General features: G+C 33.5%; 1 protein-coding gene across 3 annotated transcripts in view; it reads right to left on the reverse strand.

Moving 5' to 3' along the window:
• LOC145686533 (neural-cadherin-like) overlaps positions 1-14,061 on the reverse strand; it is a 581,532-nt gene that overhangs the window by 83,129 nt on the left and 484,342 nt on the right. For all 3 annotated transcript variants that reach the window (XM_081759985.1, XM_081759972.1, XM_081759978.1), the window contains one exon: positions 12,382-12,571. In XM_081759985.1, coding sequence (XP_081616111.1) covers positions 12,382-12,571 — 190 coding nt within the window. The remainder of the gene's footprint in view (positions 1-12,381; positions 12,572-14,061) is intronic.

Consider the following 14,061-nt stretch of genomic DNA (forward strand, 5'->3'; position numbering starts at 1 on the left):
ATGACACGACATTGATTAGGAAAACACACAGTTTATAAGTCAAGAGTGTAAGATAACAGCTACACAACAGCAGATGAATGAAAAGTACCAGTACCATTACTTGAAATGCCATCCAAACATCTCTACATTATAACCCTGATTTTACGTTTCCGCTTTTAACGAAAGATTTGTTTGGTCCCCCAAAAGTAACAACATATACATAAGCCATTTAAAAACGCATTTAAGGAAATACAAAAGAAAAATTAGTAAATAGATAGTACTGATATAAAATGCTCACGTTACGCCATATGTTTACTAGGATCGACAAGTTCACTTGTATATGGGTATTTCGATAAACATCGACAAAAACCAATGACAATATTTTCATACTATTGACAGACAATAGGACCAACATTATTCTTCTGAGCTCAAAAATGTTAATGTTAACAACTCTTTTTCACCAAATTTTTGTTAATTTTTACTTTGAAATAATTTTCGCTCTCTATTTTTCAGTCTTTTGATAGCAAACATATTTCTAAAAAACAATACGTTGGATTCAATGAATTCTTTTGTTATTTAACAATTTGATCGAATATTTATCTCTCTCTCTCTCTCTCTCTCTCTCTCTCTCTCTCTATATATATATATATATATATATATATATATATATATATGTGTGTGTGTGTGTGTGTGTATGTGTGTGTGTTAATATTTAATATTTTTAAATGAATAATCTTCAAAAGCATTCAGATCTACTGGTTTAAAAGCACAAAATGTTAAAAAGTTAAAATCACACATACTAAATCTTAACAAGAAAATTTTCTATGATCTACACCTCTTTTATACCAAATGCCTATATAGTGAAAAATCTCATTTAAGGTGGAAAATCTACAACAGTACATTGTATATTTGTATTTTTGGGCCATAAGATATTCCAAATATGTACTAGGCTGTTACTATCTGAAGAAGAGAAAGAAATGTTTTTAAATAATATGATTGTCAATATATATAAAGATACTCAAATGTTCTAAAATAATAAGGTTTTGCATAGCAGGTTGTCAGGGGCAACCAGAGAAAACAAGATATAAATAAATGGAAGGGATTGCATAGAAGTTGTCGTCATTTTTAATGGCTCAAGTTAATAATTAAAAAGGAACCAGTTTATCGTTGTATATGGTGCCGTTGTATCGTTTTGAAACCGGGAAACAGTTGTATCGTTTTGAAGAAGAGTAGAAGCGAACAACATTGAGCCATGAATTCTTCAGACAACATAATGGACTTATTGAAAGAATTGTCCCGACAAATCAAGGAACAGGCTCAGGACCAAGCACGACGTACCGATGAACAGTTTGCAAAGGTAAACCAGCAACTGGAAAAGTTGGACCAAAAGCTAGATCAATTGCAGCAATGCGATGATGAAAAGCTAGAGCAACTTCAGCAGTGCAATGATGGTAAGCGGGACCAAATGCAGGAACTTTGGATAGGATTAGCTGAATGTTCGTATAAGCATACTGCTGTATTGGTTAGATCGGATTATCCCGAATTCTCTCTTCGTTCAAATATTTTTAATTGTCATACTGATGTGGTGTATAACGAAGATTCTGGTAGGTATCAGTATGCGAAAAGTTATAATCATCCTCATCTTGAGAACGTTATTGACTATCTGCGTTCCCCGTATATCCAACATGATATTAATCATGTGGTTCATGTAGCAGGAGATAACCTGATCCCAATATTTGTGAAATGCAGAAAGAAGACGTGTGTTTCCAACAGTGTTTGTATTGAGTGGCCGATTGAGTTGAATCTGTTGAACTGTGCATTTAATGATAAGACCAGAATGATGTTAGTTAACACTCCGATGATGCTTTCACATAATGTGATGAAGTGCGTTAATTTCAGTCATCCAAGTGTGATATTGCAAAGTTTTGAAAATCCATCAATGATGCAATACATTGCTAGTTTAAATCAGACTAACATTAATCGAGACCAACTTCGATGTATTCATGTGCGATTGAAGTGTGATCCCTATGTGCCGGAAGATGTTAAATTCATGTGTACCGGTGATACAACTGGACCTAATCACAGGAGAAACAAAACCCGTGGTAGGACAAAGTACCGTGAGCATTGTGGAAAGAATAGATACAGACATGTTAAGAGACACGATATCTCGACATCAGTAAAACGAAAGAGAACCAAACTTAATTTTACCGGTGATGCAAATGAACCTAATCATAGTAGTAACAGTGATAGTGATTGTGCATCCGAACCTAATTTTATCGGTAACATGATGCTGTCTAATCACAGCCGAAATAATATGATTTGTCAGAAATGCTATTCAGATGGCAGGAATTACGGAAAAAATTCTCAAACTAAGAAACTAAGAACTGTAGAAGCAAAGAAAGCGTAAAACCGTATTCCGATTTATGATTCTCAATGCGATTTGAAGGAATTTATTGGTCATGTGACTTAACCTAATGTAGGGGCGTCTGAAAAGACATATCTAATTGATTCTTAATATGGCCACATATTTCTTAATGTTATGTATATTACTTAACATTTGTGTTTCATACTATTTATGTGTTTTCCTGTGATTGCCAAAATGAAATATCAATCACATTATTCATGTTATGATGCTGATAAGACGTTAATTATTATGCTATGTTCTGATTATCATCGATATTTCAATCTTAATCTATATTTTGTTTAAATATATCTTATATTTGATCATTTTCGTGTTCAAAGAACAACTATATGAATATCACATACATCTTTCTCAAAACCTTCTTCATAATGCCCAAATAAATAATTATTATCTTATAACAAGCATTTAATGGACCCGAAAAAGGACTTAAAAGTCAAACAACTTGTAAATCAAATTTCGAATGTGCGTTATCGTCGTTGAAATGTATAAATAAATAAAAATGATGATAGAGTTTAAAATAAGTATGATGATAAATATGATAATAATATTGTTATAAAATTAAATATAAGATATATGTATATATATATGTGAATTGTAATTTTCAAGTGTACGAGGTGCATTCGAAAATTCAAATGATGAATATATAAAAGTAAACGGTCCAGAATTCTTTTTCCTTTTTATGAAGTTAATGAATAAAAAGAAAAGTCCGTCGGGCGCCATAATATACAACAATACATTGTACATTGTATATTTGTATTTTGGGGCCATAAGATATTCCAAATATGTACTAGGCTGTTACTATCTGAAGAAGAGAAAGAAATGTTTTTAAATAATATGATTGTCAATATATATAAAGATACTCAAATGTTCTAAAATAATAAGGTTTTGGATAGCAGGTTGTCAGGGGAAACCAGAGAAAACAAGATATAAATAAATGGAAGGGATTGCATAGAAGTTGTTGTCATTTTTAATGGCTCAAGTTAATAACTAAAAAGGAACCAGTTTATCGTTGTAAATCCCCAGCAATTTCTTAACTCTTGTATACTACCTTGGGGTCCTTTTGGGATCCCAGAGATATTTAATGTAGTATATCTGTTCAAATGAATATGAGTATTTCAAAACCTGTTCTTGTATTTTCTTCCCAGTGTATGCTTAATACATTGAACACAAAATTTGGTTTGCTGTTGTTTTGATGTTATGTAAAACGTGATTTTTTTTACTCCTGGAGTTGTTAAAGGACCGTAAGGTAATACTCATATAAGTAATCAATTATTTCTTTCTTTTTTTTTTCTTATCAAACGAGCGAAATAAGTAGCATTCATAATGCTCAATAGACGACAGAAATTACTAATATATTGTTCCCGAAAATTATTTCATTATTGACATAACAAAGTAAGTTGGGAACGTAGTATGAAAAAAGTTAACTTGCATTACACTAAATTGTTTATTGGCTTGTCTCTTTCTTTCTCAAGTTACAGTTTGAAACAATAGATATCTTGAAACCTGCTTATATTTTTGAACAGCTTGTGAACAAGAAAGTGGCTAATTTCAAAGGGCTAAATCCTCTTACTTCCGGCAACAATCCCGAGAATATGACATAACTTGACTATTCTGGGTTATAGTTGTGCCTGATATCTCGTGACGCGCTTGTCAAGTATTTCTTTTCTATTTTGGATGCCAATGATATCAGTGATGTCGAAGATGACAGTCTGAGTTAGAGAGCAATGCAATAAAGTATTATTTTGAAATATACCTGTACAAAATTTCTCTACGGAACACCAATAATTACTTGATTTTAATTGGGGTCTCAAAGAGACCCCAGGGTATCTCCTATGCTATATATTTCACGGTAATACACAAGGTTTAAATCGGGGTTATACTTATATTTTGGAAAAGTACATCTGTGTGCTCTTTCTAACATTAAATATGAACATCAAAATATGAATATTGCTCTGCCTAAGAAAATGCTGTTTCCATAAGATATAAAAAGGAAAAATGTATTGGTTTTGAAGCTGGATCTCATATGAACTAAAAAATCGACATATTTTTTTATAAGGCTTTGGAAAAGTTATGATAAATATGGGAGAGAAACAAATGTTTAAAATACTAAATCAATGATGAGAAATGGAAAGAAAAAACAAATCATTAGCAAAATGGTATCAATAGTAAGGTATAAAGAACGAATGAGTTCTAAAAACAGGGATATGGGTGGTAAAAGAAATCTTTCAGAAAAAAAGTGTATTTCATGACTCCATGACTACGTTGTGTGTGTTTCACAGACTCTACTCTTTTCTGTGTATTTATTTTCCACCTATCTATTCTTTTCTTAATGTCTTGAGAAAATAGGCGAAAGTTTAGTCAACTTTCGTTAAACTGTGTTGTTAATTTTCTCCTATTTTATGATGAGTTATGTTGTGTCTGTATGTATATATGTATGCATAAACAATTACAGAAGGGTCGATAAAAATCATTGCTTCCATGAGATTTTATAAATATACTTTACTACAGTATGTTAATAAAGCCTTAAGCAAAATGAAGAATGGGAAAGCTATTGGGGCAGATGGGATCCAACCTTCCTCATTGGTCTAATGGCTAGTGTCTGTCTCTAGTGCGTGTGGTCCCGAGTTCGATTCTCGGTTGAGGAGCACAAAAAGTTAATTTCACACTCATCCACTATCATTAATCATCCGTCTCCTTTAGCCATATCTGTGGGACGTTATACTAAAAACATTCATTTCAATTTCAGATGGAATCCATCGGAAGCATGGAAAGCTTTTGGTACATGGTTCTGAAGTAGTATGGAACATGAGGAAAATGTATAAAGAGGAAAAGATACAGGTAAATGAAGAAGTACAATTATGCCCAATTACAAAGGAAAACAAGATGATCCCGATTGTAAGAATTCATGCATATTCAGTAAATAATTTCGCTCACTATTAAGGTTTGGAGAGAATTATAGAAAAGGGCTCAGAAATAAGGACACGGTAACAAAAGACAGTTTGGTTTTATGACGCGTAAAATAACGACGAAACCTATCTTTAAATTGAGCCAAACATAAATAAAAATAAAATTTGTCCAAAGCACATGCTTATTATTACTAATCTGGGTTATAGTTTCGCATATATATAAATACCATTATCAGATATGTTATGAAAGTTCAGGCTGCGGCTTAAATATTTCAGAAAATGAAAGGAGGTCATTTCTAACAATAAATTGGATTTTCTCTTTCACTTTTACAGTTCTAAATTTTTAATTAGGCATAGTTCTCAACTGCCTTATTAGGCAGACAACTTATCCACGTTATCCTACCCTCATATCCCACGTTACACTGCACGCTTTGTCCCTTTGTCCTCTTTCTCCTTTATTCTATCTATCTCCTTGTTTCAGAAAATCATGTACATTTAGTCCACTAGTCAAATTTATTAATATCTTTCTTCTTATCCATTCTGGTTGTTTCCACTTCCTTATAATGTTTCTTCTTTGCCTTTGTAGTCCTTATAAGGGAGCGGAAAGAAGCACAATGGATAAGAAGAGCAGAAGTGTGTGTGCCTAATCACAAGTTGAGTTTTAGAAAGTGAAAGTTTAAACCTAATTGAAAGTTGAGATTTGTACCCAATTAAAACTTTAGAAATATAAAAAAAAAGTTGAAGGAAACATCTTATCGGTTGTTGAAAATGACCTCTCATTTTCTCAAATATATAAGCTGTACTTTCATAATGCGTCTGATGAAGATACTGATATATTGCCGAAACTACAACACGAATTATTATTAATAATAAATGTTTTCTTGGGTCAGGTTTTATTTTTAATTAATTTACGAAGCGTCTTGAAAATAAGACGAAGAGTATGTATATAGATCCAAGCCTAGAATAACCAGTATCGAGTGAAAACGTTAGACGAGATTTTCATTGAGATTCAGATGAATAGAAAAATAGAAGGAAAAGCAGAGGGAACTACTCTCATGTTCATGAACCTGGGAAAAGATGTATCCTAGAGTTCCAAGTTAACTATGAAAAAGATTCCAAGAAAAGAATGCACAGAGAAATCCATAGGGTTAATAAAAAGAAGAAAAAAATGCACATAAAGGTTAGAGTAAATGTGAGAAACAATGTCGGAAAGTCAACGATTTTGAAGTAGATTTACCGCAAGTCTCAGCTCTGAACTATTTATTATTATTATTATTATTATTATTATTATTATTATTATTATTATTATTATTATTATTATTATTATTATTATTATTATTATTGGAGCGAAACTCCTCTCTAATCGACTTTCGGTTTGCTTATTCGGATACTCCCCTGAGATGCCTGAACCGTTTTAACTAAACTGACATGATTCGAGAGCGGGCGCTGAGAGTTGTAAAATGTTGCATTTATCGATCGGACATAATACTGAGGAACAATCACCGAACAACGGCATACCCATAGACTTAACCTTGGAAAAACATTTCGGGGTGAATTTTCATTGTAAACAATGGAAAATACAATTTTCAACATTAGAAATAGGGCGAAACCCTTTTAGTTTTGTGCTGCGAACACAAGTTTTCAAAACCATTATGATTTTCGTTGATATGCAAAATTCAACTACGTATTTGCATGCCGTGTTCGTTCAAGAAACCAATTGATGAACTAAAAAATTCTATGAATAACCAATAAAGATCGATCGCTTAGCTTCAGATTTGCAATTAATGCATGCCTAGTTATTATTATTATTCACTGTGGTGATGTTCCAATAACAGTAGGAGTAGGAGACGAAGCGCTATGGTGTATGCTAGTCATTTCCAGTCGGCCGATGTATGACGTAGGAGCACGGTTTTCTGATTGAAGAAAGGACTGTGAAGAATAGGTGGAGCAAAGTAAGGGTAGAGTAAAGGTAGGGGAAAGGAATAAAAACAAGTTTTGGCAGTGTTTTAGTAATCATGAATCCATAAGTAGCATAACTGCAAAACCATCGACTACGTTATCGATGCCGTTACTGGTTGTCACTACTGCAGTTTTCAACGCCACATTTGATGCCCGTTATTTCAAGTTTGTACTTGGTATACTGAGTGTAGGGACTTCAAACTGTGACGTCACAGAGTGTCCAACTGGACATCGTCGGTGTATTGCTATGTAGATTATGCTGTTCTGTGTTCTGAGCCAAGTGTATGAGAACAGAAGAAAATTAGAACAGTTGAATAAAAGTTCAAGAGAAAATATAATTAAAACTAAGACGAAATGTACGTACTATGCTACGGGAGGAAACGATTCATCTGACCTGATTCTAGATGGAGAAAACATTAAGAAAGTAGATAGTTCGGACCAATTGCAGATGAAGGTGGAAATATTGATAGAGAAATCAGTAACGAAGTACAAATAGGATGGAAAAACTGAAGGGAAATAACAAGTTTTTTATGCAAATAACAAGTTCCCAGTTGAAGAAAACAGAAAGAAAAAGTACGTAATTAGACCAGCAAAGATGTATGACTAGAAGCACCACCTTTAAATGAAACAAACCCGAAAAGAATGGGGGCAATGAAAATGAAAATGTTATGGCAGATGTGCGGAGTAACCAGGGATAGAATTAGATATGATTTGATAAAGGGTATAGTTGTATGATTGATGGAAAAAAACACAATTGAAATGGCATGGTTATGTTAGAAGAAGTAACAAGAACTATCCTGGAAAAGAAAAGTGATGATGATAGAAATCAAGAGAAACGTTGCGGAAGACTTGATTGACGATAATAAAGGAAGAGAATCTGGCTGAGAAGAAGGTAAAAATAAGAATATTTCGGTGAAAGCTCATAAAAAGCAGTAACCTCCATATAAAAAATGAAAAAATCTGATAGGGAAGAAGAAGAAGATTCGCAAGACATGAAATGCAATATGTCAAGAAGAAGATTAGCAAATTATGAAACGTGAGTTGTCACTCATAAAGTTTGTGATACTTTAACTAGAACAAACCTACTGAAATCGAGACTGATTCTTTTTCTCAACATGTGGTGCAGCTACGAAAGTGAGCTATGATGCAAACAAAAGAAAAATGTTTCATGAATAACTGATACCAAGTGCATTCATAGAGAAGTCAGTAACGAAATACAAACAGGATGGAAAAATTGACTGACAGTTACATGTGTGGGCGTGGTGAGTGTAAACAGATGTGGCTAAGCTGCATCGTAGCTCCAACATGGAACACGAAGTCGAACAATGGAGGGCAAACATCAAGTTTTATAAGTGTCTGGGTAAGACTGCTACAGAAATTTATCAGATTCGCAACAAGTGTATGGAGTCACTTGTTTATTCCGTACACGTGCATTTGCATGGCACAGTCGTTTCAGGGACGGTCGGAGTCAATTGAAGACGACGAACATCTGGGTGCAGCAAGGACAGTGGGAACACAGGAATTGATGGAGAAAGTAAGGACACTGATCACGGAAGACCAAAATGCGACACTGTGAATCTCGTCTGAGGAATTGCACATGAATAAAGATGCTGTGCAGTTAATAATAACCCATGACCTCAACAACAAGAGGAAGGTCTGTGCCCGTTTCGTGTCTCATTCCTTAACAAATGACCAACAAAGGAATAGGGTTGATCAGTGCAGATAACTGATTACTTCTGCCATTAGGAACCCTAACTTCCTTCTGAATATCATTACTGAGGATGAGACATGAGTTTTTCAATATGACTTATCAGAGTGCAGAGTGAAAGTCTCCTAACTTTCCTAAAGTCAAAAAACTGCGCCAGTCAAAATCCAAAATCAAGTTTTTGCTCATTGTTTTTTACGGTGAAAGATATTCTTGAGGTACAAAATCCATACCAAACAAACTGCTTTTCACTATTTATTTCCATTTTATCCCTTATGCCGGAAATCGTAAATTTTCACCCTTTTCGACTTAAATAGGTAAGTAAAATAGAGACAAAGTAATTCTGGTTAGGTACAGGAAATTCTCAAAAATTTTAACAAAGAGAGGTATTTTGGTTCGAAAAAAAACTATTGCTGTCATCAAAGAATATTATTTAAAAAATAAAGAGACGTGCTACTGATTATATTAGAAATTGTACAGATTGTAAGTTTAAAAAAGCAGAAACTTCCCCTCCCACGTTTTTTTTTTTTTTTTTTTTTTTTTTTTAAATATCTTTGATGGCAAATTTTCATTAGTTCTCATCCCTAAGTTCTTTATTTTGATTGGTCATCTTGTCCTAATCCACTCTTGACTTCTTAAGACTGTTAGAAATTTTACCCCTTCCACCAAGAGGGAGCTAGCAATTGGTCAAGCCATAAGGACAAGTTGGACAACAGTTTCAGGCAGGCAGTCTTTATAGTCTTTCCCATATGGTTTCGTTGGAACAACCGTACTCTACAACCTCGTCCCGCAAGACGGATCTATGGCGTATTGGATTATTCCTCACGCTATCCTGGGGAACGTCTCATCTAACCAAGTACCTGTATGTTTCAAGGACGCAGAAAGTTGTAGCAGGGAGGTTAAGTTCCTCTGGCTACTACTAGCTACAAATCTGAAAATAAGACATTGAATGTTCCAAAACACTTATATAATTTTTTTTATATCTTTCTTTCAATATGTCAAACAACAGATAGTGAAGACATTGTGCATAAAGAATTTGTGCCTACAGGAGAGACAGTTAATGTCTCATTTTACCTTGAGGTATTGAAGCGGTTACTGCAAGGTATCACACGTGTGAGGCCCGAGTATTGGGGTGATGTTTAGTGGCATCCGCTCCATGACAATCCCCCAAGTCACAAGGCAGTGATTGTGCAAGATTTCTTACCCCAAAAGGGTATTTGTGTGTTGTTCCATCCTCTCCTGGCCCTATGATTATTTTCCATTTCCTAAACTCAAGTCCTAAAGGTTCGTAGTTTGATGACGTAACGGACATCAAGAGGACTACGACAAGGGTTTCCAACAGCATTCCACAAAAGAACTTCTAGCAATCCTTTCATGCATTGATGGCCAGGGCGCAACCATGTACGGATGCAGGAGGGTCTTACTTTGAATGGTCCAAGGTAAGAAACTCTATGTTCACTCTCTTTTACTATAGCTTCAGACTTGACTTCAAATTGCCGCACTGTGTATATGCCCTGGGAATCCTAAATGAATTGTTATATTACTAGCATGATTTCAGCAATCAATGCTAAACTGCTAACACTAAGTTTGAAGAGCTCCAGTTTTACAAATATTCTTTTTCTTTTTGTTCAACTTAGTCTTATTTTCCACATTAAACGATGACTAAGTTGAATAAAATGCTTTTAAAAAATGTGAAGTCGAAACTCTTTATTAGTGCCTAGCTGTCGTAAGCAACAAGATTGGTTGTTAAAATCATATTAGGAATTAACAGTCCTTTTAGAATTCCCAAAGTACATAATAGTTGAGTGGCAACTACTCTTAACAAAATATATCACATGGTATATGTGGTAAACTTTCCGATAGTTCACCTTATCCTAGATTTTGCACTAACAAACTAGTAATTTATAAAAGAGGGAACAATGTTTTATATTGCCCTAGTATGAGATGGTAAATTATTACTTCAAACCTTAAATTTTCAGTATTCTCCTCTTCCGAAAACAATTCTAAGGAAGTCCAGGTACCGCATCCTTGAATGTATAAACTGCTCCTATAATTTTTGCCTATATAGTATTCAAAATTACAAAGTTTTAAGTCTTAAGTATGTGAAAAGGGAGCTACGTACTCTAGAGGTTAGAGCATTGGACTCACGCCCGCATAGTCTCGGATTCGACTTTCGACCAATGGACTCCAATTTCTGTCGTCGTGATGCAAACTGGGGAGCCACATGAATAAAAAGACGTGACAGCCACTAGGTCCAGAAAATTCCTGATATGCATGTTAGAGGCAGCAAGGAGTTCAAAAGTCGATAATAGATAACGTTGGAGCGGCTCAAGCCTGCAAAGGGCTCTTACGCCAGTTGTTAATATATTATTACGTACATGAAAAGAGCTGAAAATGAAAATACTACTTGTACATTTGCCTAAAACTTTTATTTTTAGTACAAAGTAAGGCCCTCAATCGTCATTGGCATACAGATCGCAATCAACAGCAATGACATGCTGTAGTTTTGATGCCCGTTTTCTTAAACAAATCGTGTAACTTACAAGCAGTTTAAAATGGTCATTGTAGCTAATTCTTTTCCTTGACATTCTTCTTTAAAAGGATCAATGACTGTACTATTAACTCCCAATTAATTGGATGACAGACAACGTCGATCAAACAATAAGGATGACTCATACTTCAGGTACATTTATACCAAGTGCTGTTGTGTTGCTGGATCTACATATTTCTTATATTTCTTGTACATAAACTGTTCCCTTACTTTTGATAATAATTTTGAAAAATGTTACTTTTATACAGTATATCGTATGCGACAATACGGTATATACAAAGGTATATATGACGAATTACTTACCTGAATTACTTATAACATTTCTATGTGTGGTTGTGAGTACGTGTTGAAAGTATATTACCTTAAGAGTCTTCATCCCAGGATAATTAAAATACCGCTAATTTTACAGTAATTATGTGATATCTTCGAATAGATAAAAGATAATTGAAATATGGAACAAGAGCGCCCTAGACAATATTATTTTGCGTGAGCTACCGTTATCACAAGTCATCTAGTGGCTTTCCGTTTTCAGCTGTTTAGAAACGCGAAAATAAATGCCGATTTTCAAAATGGCTCGAAATCGAAAGCAGATAAGTGAGTCGTGATAACGGTTTCTCATGTAAAATAATATTGTCTAGGGCGCTCTTGTTCCACATTTCGATTATCTTTTATCTATTTGAAGATATCACATAATTTCTGTAAAATTAGCGGTATTTTAATTTCGCCGGGATGAGGACTCTTAATACATGACACTGAAGTTTATAAATTAAATCGTATTCTATATAGTGAGTATAAAACAATTGAAAAAGACAGGAAAAAAATGTGTGAGCAAAATTTAAACATCACTAGAAGTCCATACCTCAACTCGAATAGTTAAATTATATTCCTTAATCGTTTCATAATCCAGCGGATGGTTTACTTTTATATCTGCCCATGTATCCCCATTTTCTGGCCGTTGTTGTAAGTAGAACGTATTAAATTTATTTGTCTGCGCTGTAGAACCTGGCATTAGTCGATAGTACACTGTAGGATTTCCTTCAATTCCAGAGCTAAGAAGACACAAAAATAAATTTAGTACAGATTCAGAAAAAAACAACATGGAACATTTCGTCTGTTCGCACACATCGTGTCGCTGAAACGGAACAGATGGATCCGTCATATCAAGATTGGAGTAATCTTTCGTATACATCTTACTAGATTGAACAATTAACCAAGGGCTGACATCGAATTAGATAAATTAGCTGAGAGATTGTTTTCTTATAAAAATAATAGTCAATTCTAATATCTCAGTTTTATGCTCAGCAATCTTAATGAAAAATTTATTGCTTTAACGACATTACTAGAGCAAATGTGTCAAAATTTTCAAAAATACATCTGTGTGTGTATATATATTAAAACATTTACAAATCTTTACTATATGTAAATTCTCTTTCAAAAAACAATTAGATCAAAAAATTAAAGTTTTCCTTTTTTGCAAAATTATCAAATAATTTCCGTTCAGTTTACAAATATCCTCATGATCAGCAAATATGCATAATAGTCGTTAAATTCAAAATGAGGGATATATATATATATATATATACGAAAAAAAAAAAGAAAAATCTAGCACAAACTACATGCTTGCTCTCAAAACTGCCTCACAGCTTAGATACTCAAAATGTCTAAAATTCAATACAAAACACTTCTTTGGAGTATTACTGTTGTCTATACAGCACAGGCACAAATGAATACTAAACATTGCCGCTTTACATATTTCTCACACAAATTACAAATGCATCCATGCAGCGTTATTTAAAATCAAAAGAGCGATTTTCGACTTGTTTTTTAAAAAATAAAATTTTCTATGTATTTCGTTTTTTTTTAAAGATATGGATATAGATATATATATATAGTTTATCCTTCAGCATCCACAAATTTTTAACTAACAAAGTCCAACTACAAAACTACTAATAAAAACATGCTACAAAATCACAAAAATTAGGTTTGTTGTTCACAAAAATATATATGTATATTATAATTTGCTGATGCTGTAAAAAAAAAATAGTTACCTTCGATGTAATCCTCAGAGCGAAGCACTGATAGTACGATTATGAAAACAAAAGTATCATTTTCGATTGTGAGCCCACACACCAAAATACCATTCCATCCAAAGCGACTTGTTACACATACTGTGCATGCGATTTTTCTTATCTTTATATATTATCAAAAAAAGCCCATCACTCCATTAGGTTATGCATATATATATTAGGTTAATATGTCTAATGCATAATAAATAATACTTTCCTTTTAAAATATTAACGAAGAACTAAAATTTCCAAATGTTATGCTTTATGCTTTACTATTATTATTTTGGAAATAACTGATCCTGGTTATATATATATCTAGGTATTATTAAAAAAAAAAAAATCACAGTAAAATACTACAGTGAATGTTGTCGATTATAGGTTAAGTTTAATGAACAGAACCTCAAGAGCCCAGTTAGAAGAGCTAAGCAATCACTCAGAATTAATAACAAACCAGTGCTTTGTACTGAAGTAGT

This window comes from Thermobia domestica, chromosome 1, assembly GCF_964235325.1.
Source record: "Thermobia domestica chromosome 1, izTheDome1.hap1.1, whole genome shotgun sequence".
NCBI lineage: Eukaryota > Metazoa > Arthropoda > Insecta > Zygentoma > Lepismatidae > Thermobia > Thermobia domestica.